A 25,697-nucleotide genomic window follows, 5' to 3' on the forward strand; every position below is an offset into this window, starting at 1 on the left:
AAGGCTTTGTTGAAAGAATACCACTTAGAGGCACTCTTAGGCTTACAACAAATGAATATTGATTATAACTTTCTGCATGCTTCCCTAAGCTTTTGGGATTCCGATCATCATGTTTTTGTCTTTCGGGGCAACGAAATATGTCCTTTGCCAGATGAATTTGCCGCGATCCTTGGTTATCCTACTAATGCTACTCCTGCCACCCCTGGCACCATTGAAGAGGGTAAAACAACCATAGGGGCTTTCCTAGGACTAGATGCTAACACACTTGCTGAGATTGTTGTAGGTGATGAGGTTAATTTGGCAAAGCTTGTAAAACATCATTTTAGACCTAGTAACAATATGACCGAACAAAAATTAAACATTCGAGCCCTTGTATTTTGCTTGTTGAATCATTATTTGCTGTCGAATAACAATGGTGAGTTCGGTGACATAAGGTTGATCCCCTTGATTAGCCAGATGGAAAGTTGCTATTCTATCATACCGTTGGTTGTTGCCGAGACCTTGCTGAGTGCGGATAAGCTGAAGAAGGATGCCAAATCTGAATATTTTAAGGGGAGCCCCCTATTACTGCAGGTAATCGATCTTTTCCTTGCGCATCTTTTTTTTTGCATTCTTTTTTACTCGTCCTGCCTGGAGCTGAGTTTCAACGCCCAGGGCTGGGCGTTAGAATTTTCGGCGCCTGGTCCGGGGCGTTGAAACTGCGCCCCAGGCTTCGTTTGTTTATTTATTATTTTTTGATCTGATCGTACCCGTTTTTTGCAGTTTTGGCTCATGGAACGACTTAGGCTCTTAGAAATTCCTGCCGATCCTAAACACTATCGCCCTATAGCCTTGGGTAACCGGAAGTGTTTGCACCGAGGCCAGGATGAGGCCGAGTGGGCCTCCTTTTTTACTCATGGTATCTGTTCTATTAAGTGGGTGGTACCGTGGTGGGGTTTGACTACTATGACGGGGGGTTCTGATGTATCGGTTTATGTTTCTTTGTTGGGGCTATCCCGGTCCATTTATATCTTTCCTTACCGAGTCATGCGTCAATACGGCTTAAGGAAGACCATCCCCTTTTCTGATACGGTACCACCTAAAGTAGCGGCCTTTTCACAAGCACGGGTTCAAGCATGGGCTAAGTATTATGATGGTCTCCCGTGTTGGGCCGTAACTACAAATGGCTTTGTGGGTCTTTCTGAAAACTATAAGTTGTGGATGAGCTCCGATGATAAAGCTGTGAGGACCGAGGCTCGAAATGGGGAGCCGGCTGAGCTTTTGATACCTCGTATTCGGGTTAGATATGAACTACACTTAGGCTCACATGTTCTTGCACTTATTTCTTTTCTCTTTTTTTTGTGCTTTTGCTTTTTTACTCGTATTAAAATCAAGTTTGAGGCTATTTCGGAGGCTTTTTTGACTGTTAGCGTGAGACGCATTTTTGTCCGGATTAATTTTTTCTATTCGTGACTCCAAACAGTTTTGAGAATGGGGTTAGTGCATGGAGGATATGAAGATCTTTGTATAGGCTTTTGAGTGGGCTGAGGTGCGTGTTGATGCCGGGGGCGACGTTTATTTTTATGAGTTTTTTTTTTGAGCAACATTTGTATGGCTTCTTTTGCTTTCTTTGGGTTGCATGGGTTAGACCCTTATGTTTTGGTAATATGATAATGTGGTTTTCTTTTGGGGTTTGATGAATTTCGATGTCACGATTCAAGACCGAGTTGGCCTTGTTTATTGGGCCTGGAGTGGGCCGCCTCTTTGTAAGTACGTTTGGTGCTCTTTTAGTGTTAGGAATAAGGATTTTAGGAGGAATATTACGCCTTTATTAATTCGGAAAGTAAGGAAAACACACTGAAATAAAATTAACCTATATTCTAAGGGGTCTTAGGACCATCTAAAGCCTTTATTTTTTCTACCAATCTAAAGAACTACTAGGCGCTTTTTACTATGGTGCTCTATATGGCTCAAGCCTTGGGTTTAGTCTCGTAAAACTTTGGTCCTTCACCGGTACTCATCTTGAATTCTATTCCTTTTGCGTTGTCCCACTGATATGTCTTCACCCATCCGTTCTCGATCTCTTCTAGTGTTGATGCAGGAGAGATTAACCGGGTTGGATCGAAACCTTCATCTTGTAAAGCTAGGGTAGTCATCACAGTCTCGTCCTCCATAGGCCTCAATTCGTTAAACAATGTCCATAGAGCCTGGTTGTCCAATATTTCAGCTGTTTTGGTCTTGGTGAGGTGGGGTGCCTCATCCAAGGTGTGGCAGTCATGGAAAATTTTAAATCCGGGTTTTAGCAAGCCATCCTGAACGAAGGGTTCAGGGAAATCACAGCATGGGTGTTCTTCTCCTTCCCGAATGAACATCCCGTTAAGGGTCCTTTGATATGGGGGAAGGAGGGTGGTTTGTTTGGCCTTGTTGAGGCGTAGCCTAGACAGGCGGTCAGCAATATCTTCCTCCGTTGGTTCATAGCCTAAGCCAAAGGGAGTAGATTTGGTGGGTAAAGGATGGAATGTGTATTCCTTTTTCCTTATGCCCAATGGGGTTCCTGGAAAATAACCTTGAGCTAACAACATTCTAGGGACGACTCGGGATGCGCGCGGGTCTAGGAATGCTGGATCATAGTCTTCGATGAACTGGATTGATTCATCCATTTGGAACCCATAAAGGTCGTCTGCAGTTTCGGCCGTTCCAACCATAGTACAACTGACGTCGAGAGGAGGGGCGCGGATTTCCAGTATTACCCCGTTATGGTTAAGTTTAACCATTTGGTGCAAGGTAGAAGCCACACCTCCTAAGTCATGGAGCCAAGGTCGCCCCAAGAGGAGGTTGAAAGTGGGCTTGATGTCGATTATTTGAAACTCCGTGGTGCGTGCCACAGGCCCGGTTTGTATGGTAAGGTTGATTTTTCCCAACACAGGCCTTCGAGAGTTATCATAGGCTCGTACCCTTTGCGTGGAGGTTTGGAAGTCATCGTTTCCTAGCCCCAAGCAATGGGCGGTTCGCAATGGGCAAACGTTAACCGCTGAACCGTTATCTACGAGCGCTAGGGGGATGTTTTGTGCTTTGCATCCGACCACTAGATAGAGGGCTTTATTATGAGCACCCCCCTCCTTGGGCAAGTCTTTGTCAGTGAAAACTATGGCCTTTTCTCCAGCATCTCTCGTGACGTGGCTAACCAATGAGTCAGGTGTGATATCTGTAGGTACCGAGATGAGGTCAAGTGAGCGGATAAGCTTTTCGCGATGTTCCTTTGAAGTACACATGAGGTCCCAGATGGTAATCTCGGCCTTAGTTCTTTTTAGCTGCTTCAAGAGAGGATTTTCAATGACTTCCGCGACGGTAGTGTGCCGTCCATTCTCAGGAGTTTGTCTGACTGGGATATCGTCCATAGGAGGTGGGCGAATATCGGATTGATATATCCTTCCGGATTGGGTGAGATTGTCAACTTCGGGTTCCTGAGGGGTGGTGTCAATGAGAGCATACCCGGGCCAAGTTTCAGTAAAGAGGTCCTGGCCCGAGACTTGAGACAGGTAGATATCTTCAGCATCATCATCCCACACACTGCACACTTCTCTCTCGATTCGATCCATAGGGACCACAACGAGTGGTGCACCTTGAGGTGTAATATACACCGTAGGGTCGAAGTTCTCATTTTCTGGTTGGTCGAGAGAGACGTGACAAGAGCCGAGTGGGCTTTTGTTGTTTTTGGGTTTGCCAACGTTAGGGAGAGGTATCACTTCATCCTCTATCATGTCCTGGATCGTATGTTTTAGATTCCAGCAGTTTTCAGTGTCATGCCCATTTCCTTGATGGAATTTGCAGTAAGTACCTTCGACCCAATATTTGTCCTTGACAGGAGGGTCACGGGTGGGGCCTATAGGTCTCAACTTTCATTGATTGGTTAGTCTTTCAAAGGCTTGTATCAAAGTCGACCCGAGTGGGGCAAACTTTCGGTCTCGGACCCATCTTCCAGGGCTCCTTCGGGCGGGTGTCTCCTCTACGGCATGGACTTCTTGGGCTTGGGATGCGTTGCCCCTGTTGTAGGTGTTGCTTTTGTATGCGGGTTTACTTTGAATTGTTTTCGCGAGGTCATCCTCAATCTTTATTCCCACATCATAAACTCTTTTGAAAGTGTCAAGTCCCAGGTACCTAAGGTGTTGTTTGTAAGCCGGGTCCAGGATGTCAATGAATTTTTGGACCAATTCTGTTTCGGGAGGCCTATTGATTAGTTGGGCCGCCTGGTCCCTTCATCTAGCAAAGTAGGTTGTGAAACCTTCATTTTTCTTTTGGAAGAGAACTTCCAGCTCGCGCATGGTGACTTGAAAATCCATGTTCGACGAGTATTGCTTGATGAAGACATTGACAAAGTCTTCCCAAGTGGGGAAGAGCCTAGGGTCCTGGTGGTAGTACCATTTGAGCGGCACAGGTTCCAAGGACAAAGAAAAGGCAGGTAAATACATGGACTTGTCCACGCCTTTCAAGTTCATGGCATCCACAAAGCTCAATAGATGATCACAGGGATTGTCCGTGGCTTTAAACTTTGGTAAGTCAGATGAACTAAACTTTTCTGGTAGTTTTCCAGGAAAAGGTTCAGGATCGAGGGAGAAGTACTTGCTCCCCATGGTTTGCTGTAGGACCATTTTTTCAATCCTCTTCTCGTTATCGAGGTCATTTTTGGCTTGTGCAGCCGCTAAGGCTTCGTTTTCCATTTTCAGTTGGCCCATGAGTTGGATCATTTGGGCCATCTGGTCTCGCAATTCTTCGATGGACATGTTTGAGGGTGCGAATCGAGGTTGGGGAAGCGGAGATCCTTGAAATGAGGGATGACGGACGGAGCTTGGAGTCACTAAACCTGGTGTTGGCGATGTATCTTCGAGACGCACTAACCTTTGATTTCCCGATCGGCACCAAGTGGCAGGACCAGTCCTATGCATAAGATAAGCTAAAGTTTAGGCCCCAAAGTTTCAAGCATTACTTAGTCTAGACTTTGACTCTCTCTATTGGTTTTTTCGCTCTTTCTCTTGTCGGTACACTTTTGGTTCTTTCTTTTGGTCATCCTTTGGATTTTCGAAACACTTGCCCATTGTGACATTCATAGTTATTGGCATGTTCGGTTTTGGTGCCGAGCATTGTCGTCGTAGGAGACCTAACAACGACTCGAAGAGTTATTTATATATTTTTTAGTCGCTTTAAGAATCGAGTGCTTTTCATACGCCCTTGCAGCAAATTTTTACGAATGGTTCTTTTTGCTACATATTTTTTGCGCGGGCACCGAGGCTGCTGCGCCTGACCAAAAGTCCAGGCAGCAACTTCAGCGCCCAGCGTAGGGCGTGAGAAATTATGGCGCCCAGCCAGGGGCGTTGAAAATGCGTCCTTGGCTGGTTCTCGTTTTCTATTTACGTCTACTTTTGTTTTTGCGACTTTAATTTTGCGTGCTTGCCTTATAACGTCCTTTACGCGTTGTGCAGCGTTTGTAAGATTCGTTACAGGCCATCCCTAGCGTCGCTTATTTTTGTGGCGATCGTTCGGGTTTGCGGAACACGTATTTCGGTATAATTCTTTGGCCAATTGGTTTATGAATGTTTGGGCAATTTTTAAGGTCGTTGGTTTTCTAACATTGTTTGTCACACACAATCAAATATTTCGCTACACATAACTAACATTACATCATGAGGCAATAATAATATGTCATGTAGTTTATGATAGGCTTCTATGGGTAGTATTTACGCCTGGCTTGGTACTGCTTCTATCGCAGATCCAGCACATGCCCTGGTCGAGGTAGTGCCTTCAACAGACGAATTTCGCCCAAGAGGCCAATCACGATGTAAGCCAAGGGGGCATGCACCAATGAGAGGGACCTAATGGGCGAGCGATTGGGTTTGGGACGGGTGTACTACTAGCGAAAGTGCCGAGTGGACAACATTCGAAGCGTATGCACCCCCCGGTTGGCGATGGGTATCCTTAGTCCTAACTCCCTGAGGGAGCCAAGATTCGTTATGCGGTTCTGTCCGTTCACATTAATATGCTGATTTTCAGGTCGTCCCAACTTGATGGGAAAATAAACGCGGGGTAGGATCGTTTCACCCTTCGGCTATTTTGATTACCTACGAGAACGAGTATTTCCGTCACTATCCCCAGTGGAGTCGCCACTGTGAGGGGGTCGAAAAAGCGCGAGGCTAATGCGTGACCTTGTCCCTCGTGGGTGTGACGCTTCTTTTTTGTCAAATCAAGTGTAATTGGATTTCCTGTGAGTTTTCACCCAATTGACTAGTAATATAGGAGTCGCCATTCAGTTTTTAACGATAATGAGAAAAACTGACAAAACCCGGTTATCGTGACATAAAGGGAGTGCAATTATGTTTGACCACGACGGCCGTAGGTTCCCTTGTGATCCCTGGTGTGGGGATCTCTCAACATACACCCGCAAGGTAGAGATTGAGGGTTCGGGGGACTGTAACTACCGAGAGGAGTACTCGCTCTTCGATAACTCCAGAGGCAGGATATCCTTACTAGCTCAGCATAAATAATTGAAGGGACATGCGTTAACTATTAAACTAATCTGAGTTGATTTTAACAATATGCAACATATAGTACTAGATCGAACGCGATTATCTGATTTAGATTGTTTTAAGGGACCTAGCATGATAATCCAATTTCCCAACATATTATCTTTATTAGGCGTGATAGAACAATCAGATTTAATTAGTTTAACAGTTCATAAAAGAGCGAGGAAAGAAATTAAACCATGGAAGAGGGACACATTACGACGCACCCTTGAGAGGTGCGTCACGGTTCTCAGAAAACTAACCACTTTGACTTTGCTATTTCTCCTTTTATTTAACGAATCTCAAATTATAGGACAGGATACGTTCTGTTCGATTTTTGGATCGATTGCGACAGAACGGGTGATCAGTTTTGCAGCGTGAGGCTTAGGCTTAGGGGTTTAGAGTCAATACTCAGAATAATAATTGTGTGTTGTGTCCTTTTCACGTCGAACTTAGGGCCCTATTTTGTAGAAAAGAGTTTGTGGAAAGATAGAATTGTAGAACTCTAATCCACGAGGAATTCGGAAAGAACACGTCCCAGGTAATTTCAGCGCCCAGGGCTGGGCGCCGAAGATTTCGGCGCCCAGAGCCAGGCGTTGAAAGTAGGGTCTGGGCCGTTTCTTTGTCAGATTCGGACTCTTAGAATCCGGAGTGTATGAGACTTTAATCGAGTCATTTAGTGCGTATTAATTTTATGATGGAATGCATCTGGGCCCGTTACGAACTCTAGGCTCGTTAGGATTTTCATTAATACGTAACTCTTATTTTCGAATCGTATTAGGAACAGGATTCTCTCGCAATTTCTATCTCATTTAGGATTTATGTTGGAGTGCAACACCTAATTCTGACAGGTTTCTATCTTTTATGACTTGCCACTTTTAACAACTACCCATTACGGCAGTTACTATTTTTAGCAGGATTCCATAAATAGCAGGTTTCTATAAATAGCAGGTTTCGGGTGAAATGAAAAGGGGAATTGAGATTCGTTATTTTATAGGAGATGCGTTGCCAAGTGGAGAATTATGTTCTCATCATCGAACCTTCCCTTTCGGGAATGGGGACAAAAGTAGGTGTCTACAGTGCCCCACCCGAGAGGTGGCGGGTTCGTCATTTGATTCTATTCCCCTATGTGCTAAGTCGTTGCATATTCATGAATGTTTTGACCTTGTGCTTCCTTTGATTCGATTTCCATTGCCGATTCCCGAAATCTCTAGAATGTCTTTATTTGTTTGCTTTTCTTGCTTTCATTAGATTAATACAAAAACTTAATTTTGATTCGAACTAGCTTGTGAACGCATATATTGAAAAGTCAAAAATATCCATTCTTATGGGACGATCCCTATACTTGCCGCTATAGTCAATATAGCCGGTTAGTTTAGTGGTTTTATAAATTTTGTTTGGTGAGGTGGAGTTCTATTCAACGACGGAAAAACACCTAATCATATCCCTACAGGAATATTCATGTTTTGCAGGTTGTCAAGAAAATTGTGCCAGCACATAACATATACCTCCTTGGAAGGGTGAACACGTCACCATCTGGAAAAATCCTACATCAGAGTCGATCACAAATATTTTACAAACAAGTCGAATTCGTACTTGAATTTAATAAATTTTGTATTATTACGAAGGAGTAATAATTTATTATTATTATAATAACATAAAAGACATAATAATAATTATTAGAATCAAATACTTCCTCTATTCTTATTTATATGACACAATAATTTACTCACGTTTGCCAATGCACGATTTCAAACATTAATATCTTCAATTATGAATAAGAAAAAATTATAAAAAGTTGATATTTAAAAAATATTTATTGAGACGAATCAAACAAGACTCCACACGACTGTGTTTTTTCTTAAATATAAATCACAAATTGAAATCAAAAGAGCTTGTGTGAATAGTATCAAAACCCCAATTGTGTCATATAAATAAGAATAGAGGAAGTATTAATTACTTTATTAATATTTGCAATCAACTATTATCCATATTCTAATGGCTAAAAGTTTAGTAATAATCTAATAAACTTTAAATAAAGTCTAAGAAAGTTATGTAAGGTCTTATAAGGTCTAATAAGGTCCTACAAGGTCTTAAAAGGTCCTGTAAGGTCCTATAAGTTCAGATAAGTTCAGATAATTTCATATCCTATAAATTGAAGAGAACACCCTAAGAGTTTAGTTTTAAGTTACGAGTCTTAAATTACGTAATCCATTCAACATGTACAATCTAATGTTTTGAAGAATCATCTAACTTCTGAAAATTTCTCCAGAGTTCTGAATATTTTAGAAGACACCCGCTAATTCCAATTTCACCATAGTTATCCTAACACTTTACATTCTACACATATTAATCAATTCGACCCACGTTCTTTATTAATTATTAGGTGCATCTAAGGGTAATTTTATGCACATTAATAGTCCCTATCTAATTTTCTCCCCACGTGTAAGGAGAAAATGTGAGAGGTACGTGCACGGTGCACCCAGAGTGCATGTAGTATGTTCTTCATATTCTTAACAATATTTTTTCTTTCCTGTATATTACTTTTGTTTCTTAATAATCTTTACAATTACTATTTACACAAATAATAAGACAAAAGAGGAAAAGTGTGTAAAACGGTGAGTGACTATAATAAACATATGGATAAAGTAAAAGTAAGGGTGTAAAAAAGTGGGTGGAAGGAAAGAATGAATGAATAAAGTAAGAAAAAGTTAGTAGAAAGTTTTGGATGTTGCTTCGTATGTGGTAAAATGGGTAATATAGTAAATTTTAATGTCGAAAAATAGTTTAAACACATTTTAAGAACATTATGAAACATATTAAAACGAAAAGAGTAAACATCATAAGAAACAAAAGTAGTACTTTTCTCCACAATCACTTGAAAAAAGCATGCATATGCATTGTGTAATTGATCGAAACTATAAAAAGGCCTAATTTGTAACAAACGTCTGGTTTCTAGAGGGCTCTCCCTTCTCTCTAAAAATCCTCCTTTGTTCTTCATCTTTCTGGCTACTTTTTGATCTTCTTTCTATGTATGTGTCTTCCTTTCACCGGTGGTACAGATCTATGACCCAAGACGTGTCGGTGGTCTGTCGTTGCTGTAGCCGCCATACTCGTTTCCTTTCACCGCTGTATGTGTCAGTTTCTAGGCGTTTTTGGCTTCGGTTGGTTGATGGTTCGGTGTATGTTTTTCTTTCCAAAGGGGGTTTTCTTCCACCGTCCTGCCGCCTCGTTTGTTTTGACTGATCTCTCTTCATTGGTTGTCTTCCGTGAAGACTAGATCTTTGACCCAGATGGTGGTTTATCGTCGTCGTTCCTGCCCCGTCTTCGACAGGTTTTTTCGTTGGGTTATCGGTGTTTTGATGTTATGTTTTGTTGGTCTTGCTTGGTGAATGGTTTTCGGTGAGTCGGTGACGTTCTACCAACACCACCGCAGGAGTAGCTTCCTCGAGAAGCTTGGTTTCTTGAGTTTATTTATTTTTAGTTTATTTCTTGTAGTTTGTTTTCCTTTTAGTTTATTTTATTTTGTATTTATCTTTATCTATAAGACTTTCCCTGAGATAGGGAGACCATAGGTATCTGTACCTTTCCTTTATAAAAAAAACTGACTGAAACTACAAAAAATTATATTACAGTTTGTGAAACCTTTTTGGACCATCACCTCTTTACTTTTCCATTCCATTCATATAGGATTTCCTAGTTTATACTGTGTTAATTCAGACAAACAGATCGGGTTTAGATTGAGTTAATCGGTTTAGGTTGAAACGGGTTCATTTGGCTACCGGGTCGGATCGGGTCGGGTTGAAAAATTAACGAGCGGGTTCGGATTGGTAGACACGAGTTCATATCAGGTCGGTTTGATATTGGGCCCAGGTTAATATCGGGTTGGGGTATCAATTTGATCAAACGGATTGGGTTTGACACTACTACAAAAATAGCCTAAGAAACCGGGCAAAACAATGCAAAGAAACGCCACTTTATACGGGGCCTAGGTAGTAGGTCTCTTAGCATAAGAGACCTTTATATCTAAGAAACCGATTTTTATACAGTCTCTTAGATCCTTTTCTATGAATTTAAATACAAAGAATAAGGGACCGAATTGATGAAATATACGGTTTCTTTGACTGTACTAGGAAACCACTTCGTTACAAAGTGCGGTTCTTTTGATTCATTTTTAAGAGACTGTATTTTAAGCATCTACGGTTTCTTTGATACTTCTCCGGTATGGACATGTCTAGTCTAAGAAACCAGATTTATTAAATATCTAGTTTCTTTGATTTTTTAAATTATTTTTATTAAATTTTAAATATATTTTCAAATTACATGGTACCTGTTAGATTCCATCCAATATCCAAATTGTATTAATGGTATAATAATAATCCATCAACTCTATATATATGCATAAAATTCTCCAAACCGATCAATGTACCAACTTATTCTCCACAGCAATATATTAAAAAAAAAAAACTACTGTAACATAACATTCTCCAAACTCCAATCACAAGTTCAAATCCAAAGTACTTCAAATGTATTAAATTGCTACAAGATTCCCAAAACATTTGTTAGAAAGTTTTAATATGCACTAGCTACAAAGATCATTCAAGATAAACGTCTAGAAGATCATCTATTTTCCACGTGTCTCTATCTGTGCTACATCCCTTTCTGAAAATCACTCTCCCTGCAAAATACATAAAGCAGACACAAAATTATGGATGTAGAACTAGTTTAGGCAGATTTTATCATCAATGAACACTTGTACAAGATTGTTGCACTTATCAATCAATATTATACTGACATAACTAAAAGTAAAAGATGCATCAAGTATCAGAGTACCAATTGCAAAAAAATGGACCACCAAGAAAGAACATTGTTTATATATGATCAAGAAATTGAAGTCGCTTCACATATTTCTGCAGCTAAGACCAAGAACAATTAATGTTCCTTCATCCCATAGAACCTTTATTCACATTTTCCTAACAACGTTATGCTAGCTTATAAAATACATACAATATGTAAGGCTGTAGGGGGTTTTTTTCGTACTTTTCCCGAAGTGTATTTCCCCTACGAGGGCGGTTTTTAGAAACCTTTGTATTTTTGGATTTTGTAGGAGTCGCCACTAAATATTTTTAAGGGTCCCGTCTGGAAAGACCAAAAAGTGACTCTATTAGGATAAGGCATTGAATATTAGAAACAGATGGGTGAGATCCGGGCAAGGGAACGAGATGCTTATTCGGCGAGCTTTAGAAATAATTCGAATGCGTGGCACAACATTTTCGAAAATACCCTAGTTTAACACTATGTGGGTTTGAATTTAGAACAAATAGAATTTCTACTTTGTATCGTGGCCAATTTGCTTTAAAGTTAATTTAAGGGAACCTAAGATCGGTTTGTCTACAGAAGTCAGCTATTTATGCTGCTAGTATGAAACAGGATGAGTTTAGTAGAGTGGTGGAGATATCTGGGTTCACTGCAGGGAGTTTTCCTTTTAGATATCTGGGGGAATTTACTTCAAAAGAGTGTCAAATGCAGACTGTGAGTGTTTGGTTGATAAAATGTTGGCTAGGATCAAAATTTAGAGCTCTAGGAACCTATCTTTTGCTGGCACTCTTATCAAACTCTGTTCTGATGAGTGTGCACACATATTGGGCACAGGTGTTTGTATTGCCTAAACATACTCTCAAAACCATAGAGTCTATCTGCAGGGCTTTTCTCTGGCATGGCACTTACTTCATCTCTAAGCCTGGGTATATTTCTTGGGATAAAGTATGTACTGATAAGAAAGAGGGTGGTTTAGGCATTAGAAATGTTCAACTGTGGAACATAGCAGCTTTGGGGAAGTATGTGTGGGCTCTAGCTATAAAGCAGGACATTATGTGGGTAAGATGGGTGAATGCCATCTATGTAAAGGGGGGAGAATTGGTGGAGTTATCAGCCAAAAGATGATAGTGGGTGGTATTGGAGGAAAATCTGTGCTGTTAAAGAGACTCTGAAGCAACTCTATGATGAGAGCAGTTTTGCTCAAGTGCCTAAGTATTATGTCAAAAAAGTTTATCAGAAATTGGTGGTGCATCACCAAAAAACACATTGGTGTTATGCAGTGTGGAATAGAGCTGCTGTCCCAAAGCACAGGGTCATCTGTTGGCTCATGGTGCATGGTAGATTGCAGACAAGGTCTAGACTGAAGAAAATGGGGGTTTGTGACAACTCAGTGTGTCTGATCTGTGACAGTCATGAGGAATCTCATCCTCACCTTTTCTTTGAATGCTGCTATAGTAGGGCTTGTTTAATGGAGGTCAAGAAGTGGCTTGGAATCCCTGTGCATATTGTGCATTATATGGGACTTATAAGATGGATTCAGTGGAAGAGCAAGAGCTGCAGATTTCAGAAAAATGTTTATTACACTGCTGTGAATGCTGTGCTGTATGCTATATGGAGAGTGAGAAATGATGCTCTATGGAACAACAAAGTCCCCACTGTGCTGCACACTTACAAGTGGGTGAAGCAAAGTGTTATAGATAGGATCAGTTGTATAGGTATACCAGATAGAGATGATGTACATCAATGGTGGCAGGAGAGATCTTAGTGCTCCTGGTTTTTTGTGTAGTTAGGTAGCTTACATGGTTGATGCCATGTTTTTTGGTTTGTGCCCGTGTCTGTGTGTTAGAGTCCTTCCTAGAAGGTTTATAACTCAGACACTAGGGCATTCTGTTTTGTAATGGTGTTTCTTCTTTGCTAATGAAATGCATTCTGATTTATCAAAAAAAAAAAAAAAGATCGGTTTGTCCAAGAAAATATCTTCGTTAAGCGTGGTGTAACCTTGTATTTGTATTTAGCATGTGAGGTGATGAAAGCAATAAACAAGTAAAGCAACATCACAATAGAAAATAAGTGCAAAATTAGTAAAGTACATCACCACCTAGAAAGGGACTAGGCGTGGGAAACCACATTGCCTAGAAGGACTAGGCAAGAAAAGTTGCACAATTGAAAGTGCGGAATTGAAAGGTGCTGAAATGCGTAATTGAAATGCATAACTGAAAGGTGCGATTATTGAAATTGAACTTTAGCACATGAGATCCGAACGCCAAACGACTCCTTAAGAATAAGTGCGCCCGACACGGATTCAAAGAAAAAATCTCTACTGTAGGTCAAGTTGCTCGACCTAAAGTGTCTTGGATGTTGAATATAGAAATTGAACTTGAAATATAGAACTTGAGATATTGAACTTGAAGCATTGAACTTGAAATATTGAACTTGAAATGTTGAACTTGAAATATTGAACCTGTATATTGAAAAATGGAGTCTTGAATATCAAAGATTGGACCTTTTAATGTTGAAAAGGCTTCATATTTAATTACTCCATAATTTGAAATGATCCTAGTTTAAGGAAGTGATTACAAACAACCCTAAACATCATTGAATCTTGAAATTTGGAAACTTGAACTTGTATATTGAAAAATAGAGTCTTGAATCTCAAATATTGGACCTTTAAACATTATAAAGGCCTCATATTTGATTACTCCATATTTTGAAGATGATTCTAGTTTAAGGAAGTGATTACAAACAACCTTAAACTTCATCGAATCTTGAAATTTTGTATTTGAATTACATAAAGTGAGGATTTTGCAAAAGTATATGATTGTTGTAAGTGACACTTTTAATAACAAAAGTGTCAACTTTACTAATCATTTGAAATAGAAATCATGAAAACATTGTAGATTAGATTGGGATTCGGAAATACCTAGTTAGGTTTAGGATAGAATTCCATTTAGAGCTCCCAATTGCTTAGAACTTTGAAATTGTATGAGATTTTTGGAGAGTTTTTGTATTTTGATTTGAGTGGAAATTTTTGTATTACGACGTTTTTTTTTCGATTTTCCCTCCCTAAATGCTTAGAATTAGGGGGTTTAAATAAGAAACTTTGTAGCTGCCAAAACAAGGACGACTATGCCGTCCTTGTATTTTGGCTTGTAATGGTGTACCTTTGTACGAATTGTACGAAGTTGGCACGTAGTGTTTGCTTGGTGATTAAGACTTGGTTTGCGTCTAAAAACAAGCCATTTCGGGTTTTTGAATTCGGTTTTACGGGACGAGGTCCGGCTTGCTCGGTTTTGTGGGTCGGCTCCCGAATTTGGATTGCTTAGTGTCATTTCGACTGGAAAAGGACTTATAAAACCAATGGGATAGTCCATTAGGAGAGATTGTACTTGGACTTTTAAATTGATTTTTGGAAATTGTATTTTGTACCCAGTTCCGGAATGGGAACGGTCTTGGGTATTGGACTTTGGCTCTTGGATTTTGGAATGTGTTCTTAGCAATTGGTACTTCCGTGCGGAGTTGTTCCATGCACCTAACAAGGATAATGGTATCGTCATCATCCCAATGGGGAGACACGATTTAGGTGTCTACAGAAGCCCCCACTTTGACTGAGCGTCCGGTTAGGAAAGCGCAAGTCAAAGTATTTCGAAAGGGACAGAGAATGATCAAGATGTTCTGCAATCAAGACCATTCTTTGTACGCCGGTACCTGCACAAAACAAGCATTAGAAAAAAGGACAGAGTCTACCTCCGTTCGGTTATGACGACTCTGATTTGTACTTGTACTCCGCTTCCGCCTTTGGTTTAGGACGGAGCTTGGCATCGAAAATTTTGAACTTGGATTTTTGAATCTTAAATTTTGAATTTTGAATACCCGGAATTGATCCGCTGGGGATGTGCTTCATTGGGGAGAAGAGCTTTGTATTGGCCCTTTAGATTTTGAAATTTCGGCTGACTTTCCTGGAGCTTGGCTCCGTTTGGAGTGGAACGCCTGAATTGTTGTATTTTTTTGACTCTGTATTCTTGAAATATTCATCTGCTGGTGCTTGGAGATACAGGTGTATACCCGTAATTTCAGAAAGTAGCATGACTTGATGTTTGATGCCTGGTGCAGAAAACCGTAGTAGCAAAGGACGTGCAATCAGCACGGAGGACCGTGCGCTGAAGATTCCGCGCATGCAGCAGAGCTGCGCCCAGCGCAGAGCTCGGCGTTCGGCGCGAGGCTGGGCTATAAAATCCCCCCTTGCCGTGCCATTTGAAGAGCAATCAATTGTATTCTCTTGCCTTTCCTCTCAAAGGTCGAATACTCTCCCTTGATCTTGTTGTTCTTGCCTTGTCCATGTAAGTATTTCATGTTTTGCTTTATGAAATAATCTCTAGGACTACATGTAGTTTTGATTTTTGTACCTTGAAATGTTTGTTGATATGACGCTTGTATGATAGTAGGCTTCTTGAATCTTGTAGAAAATTGTTTGATAGCCACTTGAACTTGAACTGTTGGAACTTTGTAGATTTTGAATTTTCGTCGAATCTTGAATTTTGAATTTTATTTCTTGAACTTTGTACTTGGTGCTTGTAGATAGTGGCCTCACTGGTGACCTTGTTGGGTCTTGAAGGAGAGTAGGCCAGGATGCCTAAATGTTGTTTGTAGAACTTGCATTCCTGCTTCGGCATGGGTAGCCTAGGCGTTGGTGTAGAACTTATATTCCTGCTTCGACATGGATAGCCTAGGCGTTGGTGTAGAATTTTGTATTCCTACTTCGGCGTGGATATCCTAGGCGTTGGTGTAGAACTTATATTCCTGCTTCAGCGTGGATAGCCTAAGCGTTGGTGTAGAACTTGTATGTTGGAGTAGAGGTCCCTGGCTGAATTTGTACCGCCAATGGGGATTATTTTTTTAGAATTTTGACTTTTGTACGGGCTAGTATAGGATATCCCCCAATCTTGAATTTTGATATTTTGTATTTCGAATGAATTAGTATGCCTCGTCACACCCGGAGAAAGCTTGCCGAATGTTCGACGGTTCGAGCTGCCATGGAGGATGCTTCAGATGATGAAGTAGCTGCGACAGACGTGCCGGAGGCGGGCATGGTACCACGGAGAGGACCCGCCTACGTTGGCACTGGTGGAGGCCTTCCGATCTTGTGTTTCGGCCGGAGTTTCATTTGTCCCAGCGGCCTCGCCCTGGTTTGGTGAGTCTTGTACCGTGCTTTGTCTTTTGAACTTGTATAGGTTTTGAACTGATCCGTTCATCCGCAGGCTGATGGAGATCCGTTACGCACGTTTTAGTCCTTGACGGACCTTCACGAGGTTTTCCGGTTGTCTATGATGAGGCGGAGGCTAGGGAGATCTGGTTGCAGACGGGCCTGGTTGATTTCTGGCGTGCCTCGGGAGATACTCAAAGAAGGACGGGCGTCAAAGCCCGACTTCAGGCTTTGTTGGAGCGGTGGTGGGATACAACCAACACTTTTCATATGGCGTGGGGGGAGATCACTATTACCCCTTTCGAATTTGCTATGATCACGGGCCTTCCCTTCACTGAGAGGAACGAGATTTTTGATTCCGATATGAAGTGGCATTCGGTTGGTGTCAGGGAGTTGCTCGGCCCTGTTGTTGATTTGGTGGATGATGACACCCATGCTTCTGTGACGGTGATCATGGCCGCGATCCGCAATGCGGATATATCTGCGGAGCAGAAGGTTCGGCTCTTCCTCTTGGCTCTCGTGAGTTGATTGATGGCCCCGAGCAGGAATAACCGGGTGCATGTTGGCTTCATGGAAGCTTTGAGGGATTTGAGGGCTGTTTTGAGCTTCAACTGGGGTGGTCTAGCATATAGCCACCTTTTGTATGAGATGAAGTACGCCTCCCGGACTTCACCGGAGAGCAAGGCGAGCATTGCTGCTTTGTGGAGCATGCTGGAGGTATTTGGGACTCCTTGTACTTTGTATCTTGTACTTGTATGTTTGTATCTTGAATTTTGTACACATAGGATTTGATCGATGCTTTCCTTGTATTTTTTTTGAAGATTTGGATGTACGAGAATTTCCCGACTTTGGCGCCGGCTCGTACTGGGGATGGGGCTTACCCGTATGCTGCCTCTTGGATAGGAGCGGCGCGCAGAAGGATGTCCTTGGCGAGTTCTCGTAGAGTTTTGCGGGTTTTGCCTGTTCAGAAGGTATGCTTTTGTAATGTTCTGTCCTTTTGTACTTGTATTTGTATATTTGCCTGAGTTGTCTGCTCTATAGGTGGTTTGACGTCCCTTTGCTATACCTGTTCAGGCCATGCATGCTCACTTCTTGTCTCAGCGCCGGGTCATGCTCCCGAGGGTGTACCGCCATATGTGGTATTTGGGGGAACGAGTGTCCCCCTCAGCATAGTACGAGGGACAGGCTTGTCCCTAAGGACCCACCGGAGACCATGTTAGCGCAGGATGAGGTACTCGCCCATCTATGTGAATGCTGGGAGTGATGCTGTTTGTCTCCCTTGGGAGAACTTTGTAAATAGGAGAGGCCGTTATAATGACCTTTTGGAGAGGTTGGCTCCACCTGTACGCTTCGTACTGCAGGTGAGCTCTTGAATTTTGTATCTTGTATTCTTGTATTCTTGTATAATTGGATCATTGTATGAGTGCTTGTAGGAGGAGGAGATCGACCCCGAGGATATTCCCTATGCTGACAGGGTTATCCGCTATGAGAACTCGGATGGGGAGCAGGTGGAGGTGACTGTTCCTGTAGCATCTCCTCCACACCGGAGGTCGTATGATGCTGTACCAGAGCATTATGCAGCTGTAAGTACCGTTGTATTTTCTTGAAACTGTTTGTAATCTTGTATCTGGAAATTGATTTTGAATTTTGTATGCAGGCTCCTCGGGCGAGAGTGTGCCGTTGGATGCTTGCTATTGATTCCCTGAAGAGGCATTGCGCCAAGCTGACCTAGAAGCTTACTGGCCGGGACAGAGAGGTGCATTTACTGATTGAGAAATATGTTTTTTTGAAACTTGAATGTGGATGACTGATTCTTGAATGTTAAATTTTGTATTTTGTATAGGAGCGCCGTCGAGGTCGCAGAGGTTCCATTGACAGGGAGCCCTAGGCGGAGACTTCGAGAGGGCAGGAAGGATCGAGCTTAGGTCCTGGTACTAGTACTCATCAGAGGCATTCTGATGTTGACAGGGGAGCTGTTCCCTTTGTATATGTTGATCCCACCAGTCATTCTTTCGGAGGTCAGGGCAGTTCGATGCCTTTGGCACCACCCCCTAGTTCTTTCTTCGGAGCGAAGCTCTCAGCCTTGGAGTGCAGATTCTTGGGCTTACTGGCAGGAGATGGATTGGGTGCGTCAGGCCCAGATGTTTGAGGCGCATCGCCAGTTCATGGAGATGCCGCAGCCTTATCGGTATCCTTCCCCTCAGCAGGGAACTTATTGTTCTCCCGGTACTCTTCGCATTTCGGAGTAGGAGCCTGGTACCTCTGGGACAGAGCTGGATCGGGATCTGGAGCGCTACAGGAGCCGAAACAGGGACAAGGGGCCTGTGGTTGACATTACGGCTGATGATGATTCGGACTGATCCTGCATGGTAGCGAGTTCCAGCTTGCCTTGGTTGGATTTTGTATGGATTGTATTTGTTTGTATTGTATTTGTATGGATTGTATGGTTGGAAATTTGAATTTGGTATGGTTGGATTGGATTTTTTGTATGGTTTTGAATTTGAATTTTGGAATTTTTTGTATGGTTTTGTATTTGAATTTTGCAAGGTTTGGAATTTTTGAATCTTGTATGGCTGAAAATTTGAATTTATATGCGTTGTGTGTGCTTTGCAATTTGTAGCTATATGCATGCATGAAAATTTTTGAAAAATTTGCCCATTTTTTCGGGTGTATATACCCAATATAAGCCCCCACTTTGGCTGAGGTTTTTTGGTTAGAAAAAGCGCAAGTCAAAGTATATTCAACTTTTGCTTATGCATATGCAGACTCGACTTAGGACACCGATCTAGGACTAGAATGCTTGAATTTTGAACAAATTGACCCGAAATCGGCCCGAAGCGCTGACTCGGACTGCTTGAAATTGCGCGGCTTGCGGTTTTGGAATCTTGAATAATTGAGGCTGCACTTTGCTGTCCAAAGAAATAAAGAGTGCGTCCTCGAAATAATAAAGGGGACGGTGGCCTCGTCCTTTGTTGTAGACCCCTGCGCCAAGAGCAGGCTCCGGCGTCCGGCGCGGTGTACTACCATAAGGGATGGTTTTTGTATAAATAGGGAGCTTTCCGGATCATACTTTGCATCAATCCTTCCATGCTTTTCTTTGTATACTGCTTCCACACGAAAAGAAAGAAATGGCCATGTCTTTTGAAAATGCCTTGAACTCTTGGCTTGGTTCGTTAGGCAAGATGGAGAAAAGGGAGCTTGATGGCATGCATCTTGGGGCGCTCGCCTCCTTCCGGTTTGTAAAGCTTGATGTGCACTTCATTCTTGCTGCTCTGGAGGCTTGGGATCCAAATCATCTTATTTTTTGCTTTGGAAGTAATGAGGTATGTCCCCTCCCTGAAAAGTTTAGTGCCATATTAGGGTGGCCCATTATGCCGGAGCCATGTATGCCTAGTGTTGAAGAACACTTTTTCTTGGGCTTTGAAAGATATTTGGGCTTGAAGCCCCCACTTTTGAGTGTTGTTGTATATGGAAGAGGGGTGGATTTATCCCTCCTTGCTACTTACTTTGCTGGGCTTGATGTCCCCAAGGTTTTCCGCTTGAGGGCCTTGAATTTTTGTATCTTTGCTCGCTTCCTCTTTTCGAAGCAGGGGTTTGGCAATGGCGATGCCTCCCTAATAGAGATTGTAGAGGAGTTCACTAGTGGCCGGGACCCAATGCCGCTTGTGATTGGCGAAACATTGATGGGCCTTGATATGTTGAAGTCAGACCCCTCTTCTTTGCCGTCGGGAAGTCCGGTATTACTCCAAGTAAGGATCTGGAGCTATCTTGTATATTGAAATTGTACTTGTATTTTGAATGATGAATTTTGAAATGCTTTTCTTGTATACTCCCCAAGGTCTGGCTTATGGAGAGACTCATGCTGGTGGCACCACCGGAGAACATGGAAAACTATAATTGAAAGGGGTTCACTTTGCGGCCCATTGTGTATGGTCGGCTTTCATTGGACGAGTGGCGATGCACACTCTCTGGAGTTGATTCTTGTATAAGGTGGGTAGTTCCTTGGCGGGGGATTGCTGCTATGAGACATGCCCCAGGTTCTACTGTTTTTAGGGTGCCAAGCCTCACAATGTTGGTCTTCTACTCGCCTTCTAGAGTGATGAGACAGTATGGCTTGAAACAAGAAATCTCGGATTGTGCTGAAGAGAGTCCGAGACCTGTTGTGCTGAATGCAGATCGACTTGAAGTTTGTAAGCGGTATTGGGTCGCCAAACCACTCTTGAGTGTTCAGTACCCTTCTGAGCAAGTTACTCTGTCTGCGGGGTATATTGTATGGATGAAAGGCCCAAGCCAGAGGGACATTTCTCTCTCCGGACCAGCTAGAGTCCGAGGTTCTAGGGCTAGACGCCCTACATCAACTGATTGTGAGGAAGGTGACGGGAGTGTGGCCCATCCGGTGCTTGACCGACTTAGTCCAAGGGAGGTTCGACATCCTCGCGTTTTGGAACACTAGAGGAAAAAAGCTTATAAGTTGCTCAACATAAGGTGCCCTCATACAACAAGAGCAACTTATAATGGTTTAAAAAAAAAATAAAAAAAATAAAAAAAAATTATTTTCCCTCCAATTTGAAACCAAGGCACCTTAAACCTAAGTGATTCTTATTTCACGCAACAACACTACAGCAGCCAACTTGAGTTCCGTACAACTCAAGTTTGCTCTCGTCCACACTCAAACTCACTCAAACGCAGGCCACCATCACCACCGACGTTCGGCCATTCTTCTTTACCGCCACTCAAACTCCACCCACCATCACCGTGCACCATCCTCACCGTCGTTCTTCGCGCGCAGCTGGCCTGCAATTCTGTTACACGTACGTTCTTCTCACGGCCTAGCGAGAAGGCTCTTCACCGGCGCCTCCTCTTCACCGGCCTCCTCTTCACCGGCCTCCTCTGAGGCTTTCATGTTCACTGGCGACAAAGCCCTACGCGGCGCCTCCTCGATCTACTCCTCACGTACCGGCGGCAATTCTCTCCATATTAGGTGGTTGATGTTCCTAGGTATGATTTAATTACATAATTCAGTTACATTACACCCTTATTTAATATGAAATTGCTTTGTCGATCGGTTTTGTTCTTGTGGTGGTAGTGCGTTGGTTGATTTGGTGGTGGTGGGAGTGGGGGGAGGTGGTTAGTGGGAGGGAGTTGTATTGGTGGTGGTGGGAGGTGGTGCTGGGCAGTGTGGGAGGGAAGAGGTGTGGGAGGTGGGCAGTGTGGGAGGGAAGAGGTGGTGGGAGGTGGGCAGTGTGGCAGTGTGGTGGTGGTACGTGGGAGGGAGTATTGCATAAAAATAATAATAATAATAATAATAATAATAATAATAATAATACAAATCAAAATTAAATATAATAATAATAATAAAAATTAATAATAATAATAATAATAGTAATAATAATAAAATAATAATAATAATAATAATAATAATAATAATAATAATTATTATTATTATTATTATTATTATTATTATTATAATAGAAGTACAATTACAATTAGAAATAAATAATGAAAACTAAAAACTAATAAAACCAATTAAACTTTAAAATTTTATAAAAACAAAGAAAACAAACGAGTTATGAAAATAAGGCCTAAATCTTGTTATTAACAAGAACACAATCCCTTATTTTTAATTTGTTGATCTCATCTGTATGCGGCCTAAAATATTTTTATTATCAGTAGAACACATGCAATTCACTTTTTTGTAATCTAATAGCTTCTTGCTCTTATGTGCAGGCTAGACGCTTCCCCACCTTGTTCAGTAGAAAATTAAATTGTCGATTGTTTTTTAGGTGAGTTTTCCCCCTTTACACTTTATTTTCGAGCATTTATGTATATATGTTTACTGTTTACATTATTGTCTAGAAGTAAATGCATCATCATCATATGCCTAGATACCCGTTCAAGATTTACTCGTTAGGAGTAAGTCTTGAATAGTCCCCGGTTTGGGACTGTTCTTGGACGTCTAATCTCACTTAGGAAGTGAATGTATGTCTTCTTTTTGATTCTAAGGAATATACTGGCTCGTCGTTTCCCTATTTTGTTCTCTGGGTACATATGTAGGTAATAACTTACCTACATCGTGTACTTGGTGAATAGTAGGGAAATGCTACCGGATTTTCCTTAGAATTGAATAGTTGACATGCATTCACTAGTGGGGTTAGACGTTCAAGGATGGGTTAGGTTGGAGTGATAAGGACCTTTGGAAGCATGCATTCATTCGATAAATCAACTTCTGTATGCATATGCTAAAGTGGTAGAGTTTTTGCTTTTCTATGCCAATTAAACGGGGGTTTTCGTTTGTTTAGAAGTTCCCGGAGATGGATCGTAGTTGGATGTATGGTAGACGTGACACAAAGGATTTCATGCATGGGGTTTCGGAGTTCTGTATGAGTGCTTTACAACATCAAGCTAGTACGGGGGTCAAAGAGTTTTATTGTCCTTGTGCCGATTGTGAGAATGTGAACACGGTCAATAATGTTTTGGTGATTAGAGATCATGTATTTATGCGTGGGTTTAGACCTAATTACCATGTATGGGTTTATCATGGTGAGAGTGGAGTGTACGTAGGTAATTCTAGTAAGAATGTTGTGCATGAACAAGAAGAAGCTATCTATGCGGAAGGGGAAGCCGATTGTTTTGAGGATGAGGATGACGATGACGTTGAAAATAATATTGATGATGATAATGATCGTGTCGAGGACATGTTGCACGAGGTCGAGGATGAAGTTCGCGATCGTGTTTTTGAGTGCTTATCTAAGGCGGCTGAAACGCCATTGTATCCTGGTTGTACAAAGTATAGCAAGCTTTCCGCTGTTTGCACACTCTACAATATCAAGACAAGCAGAGGCTGGACTGACATTAGTTTCACTGAGTTGTTGGTGGCGCTAAGTGATATGTTACCGGCTGGCAATGAACTTCCCAGGTCGAACTATTATGCCAAGAAGCTCATGTGTCCCTTTGGTTTAGAGTACAAGAAGATACATGCTTGTCCAAATGATTGTCTGCTATATCATATGCAGTATGAGAATTTGGATAAGTGTCCACGGTGCGGAGTGTCGCGTTACAAACGCAAAGGGGTAAGCGAGGGTAAGAATGTTTACCCAGCTAAGGTGTTGTGGTATATTCCCATAATACCGAGATTCAAGCGCTTGTTTTCGATAAAAAAAGATGCAAGGAATTTGAGGTGGCATGCAGATCCTGATCGAAGGAAGAGAGATGGTTTGCTTAGGCATCCTGCTGATTCTCCCCAGTGGAAGACTATTGACAAGCTTCATGACACTTTTGGTAAGGAACCTCGGAATTTGAGGCTTGGGTTATGTACGGATGGGATGAATCCATTTGGCACTCTTAGCTCCCAACATAGTACATGGCCAGTACTTTTAGTCATATATAATTTACCTCCTTGGTTGTGTATGAAACGCAAGTACATCATGTTGTCGCTTCTTATATCGGGGCCTAAACAACCGGGAAACGACATAGATGTCTACCTTGAACCTCTCATTGATGATTTGAGAAAGATGTGGGATGAAGGGGTTTCCGTATTTGATGCACATGCAAATGAGATGTTTAGATTGCGTGCAATGCTTTTCTGCACAATCAATGACTTCCCTGCTTATGGTAACTTATCCGGCTACAAGAACAAAGGAATGAAAGCATGCCCGACTTGTGAAGAGGATACACAATCCAAATATATTTCTGAATGTCACAAATATGTGTTCTTGCGAACGCGAAGGCTTCTTAGACGTGATCATCCCTATCGTAAGATGAAGACAACATTCGATGGGAATGTTGAGATGGATGTCGCCCGTAGAGCGTTGACTGGTAAGGAAGTTTATGAGCGGGTCAAGGGTGTTGAAACGGTCTTCGGCAAGTCAGTGAAAGACAAGGGTACAACTGGATTATGGAAAAAAGAGTCTGTGTTCTGGAAACTTCCATATTGGAAAGATCTACCGGTTAGGCATTGTCTTGATGTCATGCATATCGAGAAAAATGTTTGTGAAGCAATTCTTGGGACACTTATGAATATTCCGGGCAAGACAAAGGATACCAAGGGAGTGCGAGAATACTTTAAAAGTAAGGGGCTTCGTCCAGAGCTGTGGCCTCAGACTTCGGGAAATAATAGAACGAAGGAAATGGAAACAGGGGGTGCCAAGACAAAAGGAAAAGGAAAAGGCAAAGGCAAAGGCAAAGGCAAAGAAAAGGGCAACGACAAAGGGAAGAAGAAAACCCATTACTTGCCTCCGGCTTGTTACACATTGTCCAAATTAGAAAAGCGGTTATTTTGTGAGTGCTTGTATGGCATTAAGGCTCCCTCGGGGTACTCATCGAACATGAAAAGATTTGTGTCTTTAAATGGCGAGTTGAAGTTGACAAGTATGAAATCTCACGATTGTCATGTCATGATGCAAACTTTCTTACCCATAGCAATTCGTGGGATATTGCCAAAGCATGTGAGACATAGTATTACTAGTCTTTGTTCATCTTTCAATACGATATGTAGCAAAGTGCTTGATCCGTCAACACTCGATGAACTTTAGAACAAAGTAATCCAAACATTATGCGAATTTGAGATATATTTTCCACCTTCGTTCTTTGACATAATGGTTCATTTAATTTGCCATCTTGTTCGAGAAATTAAGTTGTGCGGTCCAGTGTTCATGAGGTGGTGTTATCCTTTTGAGAGACACATGGGTGTTTTACAAGATAAAGTGAGGAATCCTGCACAACCAGAAGGTAGTATGATTCAAGGCAACGTGGGTGAAGAAGTTGGAAATTTTGTGGCCGAGTATTTAGCAAAACCTGAACCGATTGGACTTCCTACATCTCGGCATGAGGGAAGACTAGAAGGCAAGGGTACAATTGGGTCAAAATTGATCTCACCTCCTACGCATAAGCTATTACAAGCTCACTTATATGTGTTGCATCATATTCTAGCCGTCCACCCATATTTGGTGATGCATAAGCAGGAATTGGCTAATGAATACCCTTCCAAAGGGGAAAGAGAATTGACGCAATTGCATAATAGAGAGTTCATTAAATGGTTCCAAGATAAGGTGATGGGTGAACTAGAGGTAGCTGGTAATACTGTTTGTGAAACTGTTCAGTATCTAGCTCTTGGTCCTCGGGAAGCCGTGCAGTCATATCAGGGTTAT

The 25,697-nt window shown here is 41.9% G+C and overlaps 1 protein-coding gene across 1 annotated transcript; it reads left to right on the forward strand.

The window, feature by feature from the left end:
• Positions 1-22,862: 22,862 nt before the first annotated feature.
• LOC110783639 (uncharacterized) lies at positions 22,863-25,082 on the forward strand. The gene has a single exon (XM_021987992.1). The coding sequence runs from the start codon at positions 22,863-22,865 to the stop codon at positions 25,080-25,082; it is 2,220 nt and encodes a 739-aa protein (XP_021843684.1).
• Positions 25,083-25,697: the final 615 nt, after the last annotated feature.

This window comes from Spinacia oleracea, chromosome 5 (genome assembly GCF_020520425.1).
Source record: "Spinacia oleracea cultivar Varoflay chromosome 5, BTI_SOV_V1, whole genome shotgun sequence".
Classification (NCBI taxonomy): domain Eukaryota; kingdom Viridiplantae; phylum Streptophyta; class Magnoliopsida; order Caryophyllales; family Amaranthaceae; genus Spinacia; species Spinacia oleracea.

Coding starts and splice junctions, on each gene's coding strand:
- LOC110783639 (XM_021987992.1), top strand. CDS start 22,863: ATGGATCGTAGTTGGATGTATGGTAGACGTGACACAAAGGATTTCATG.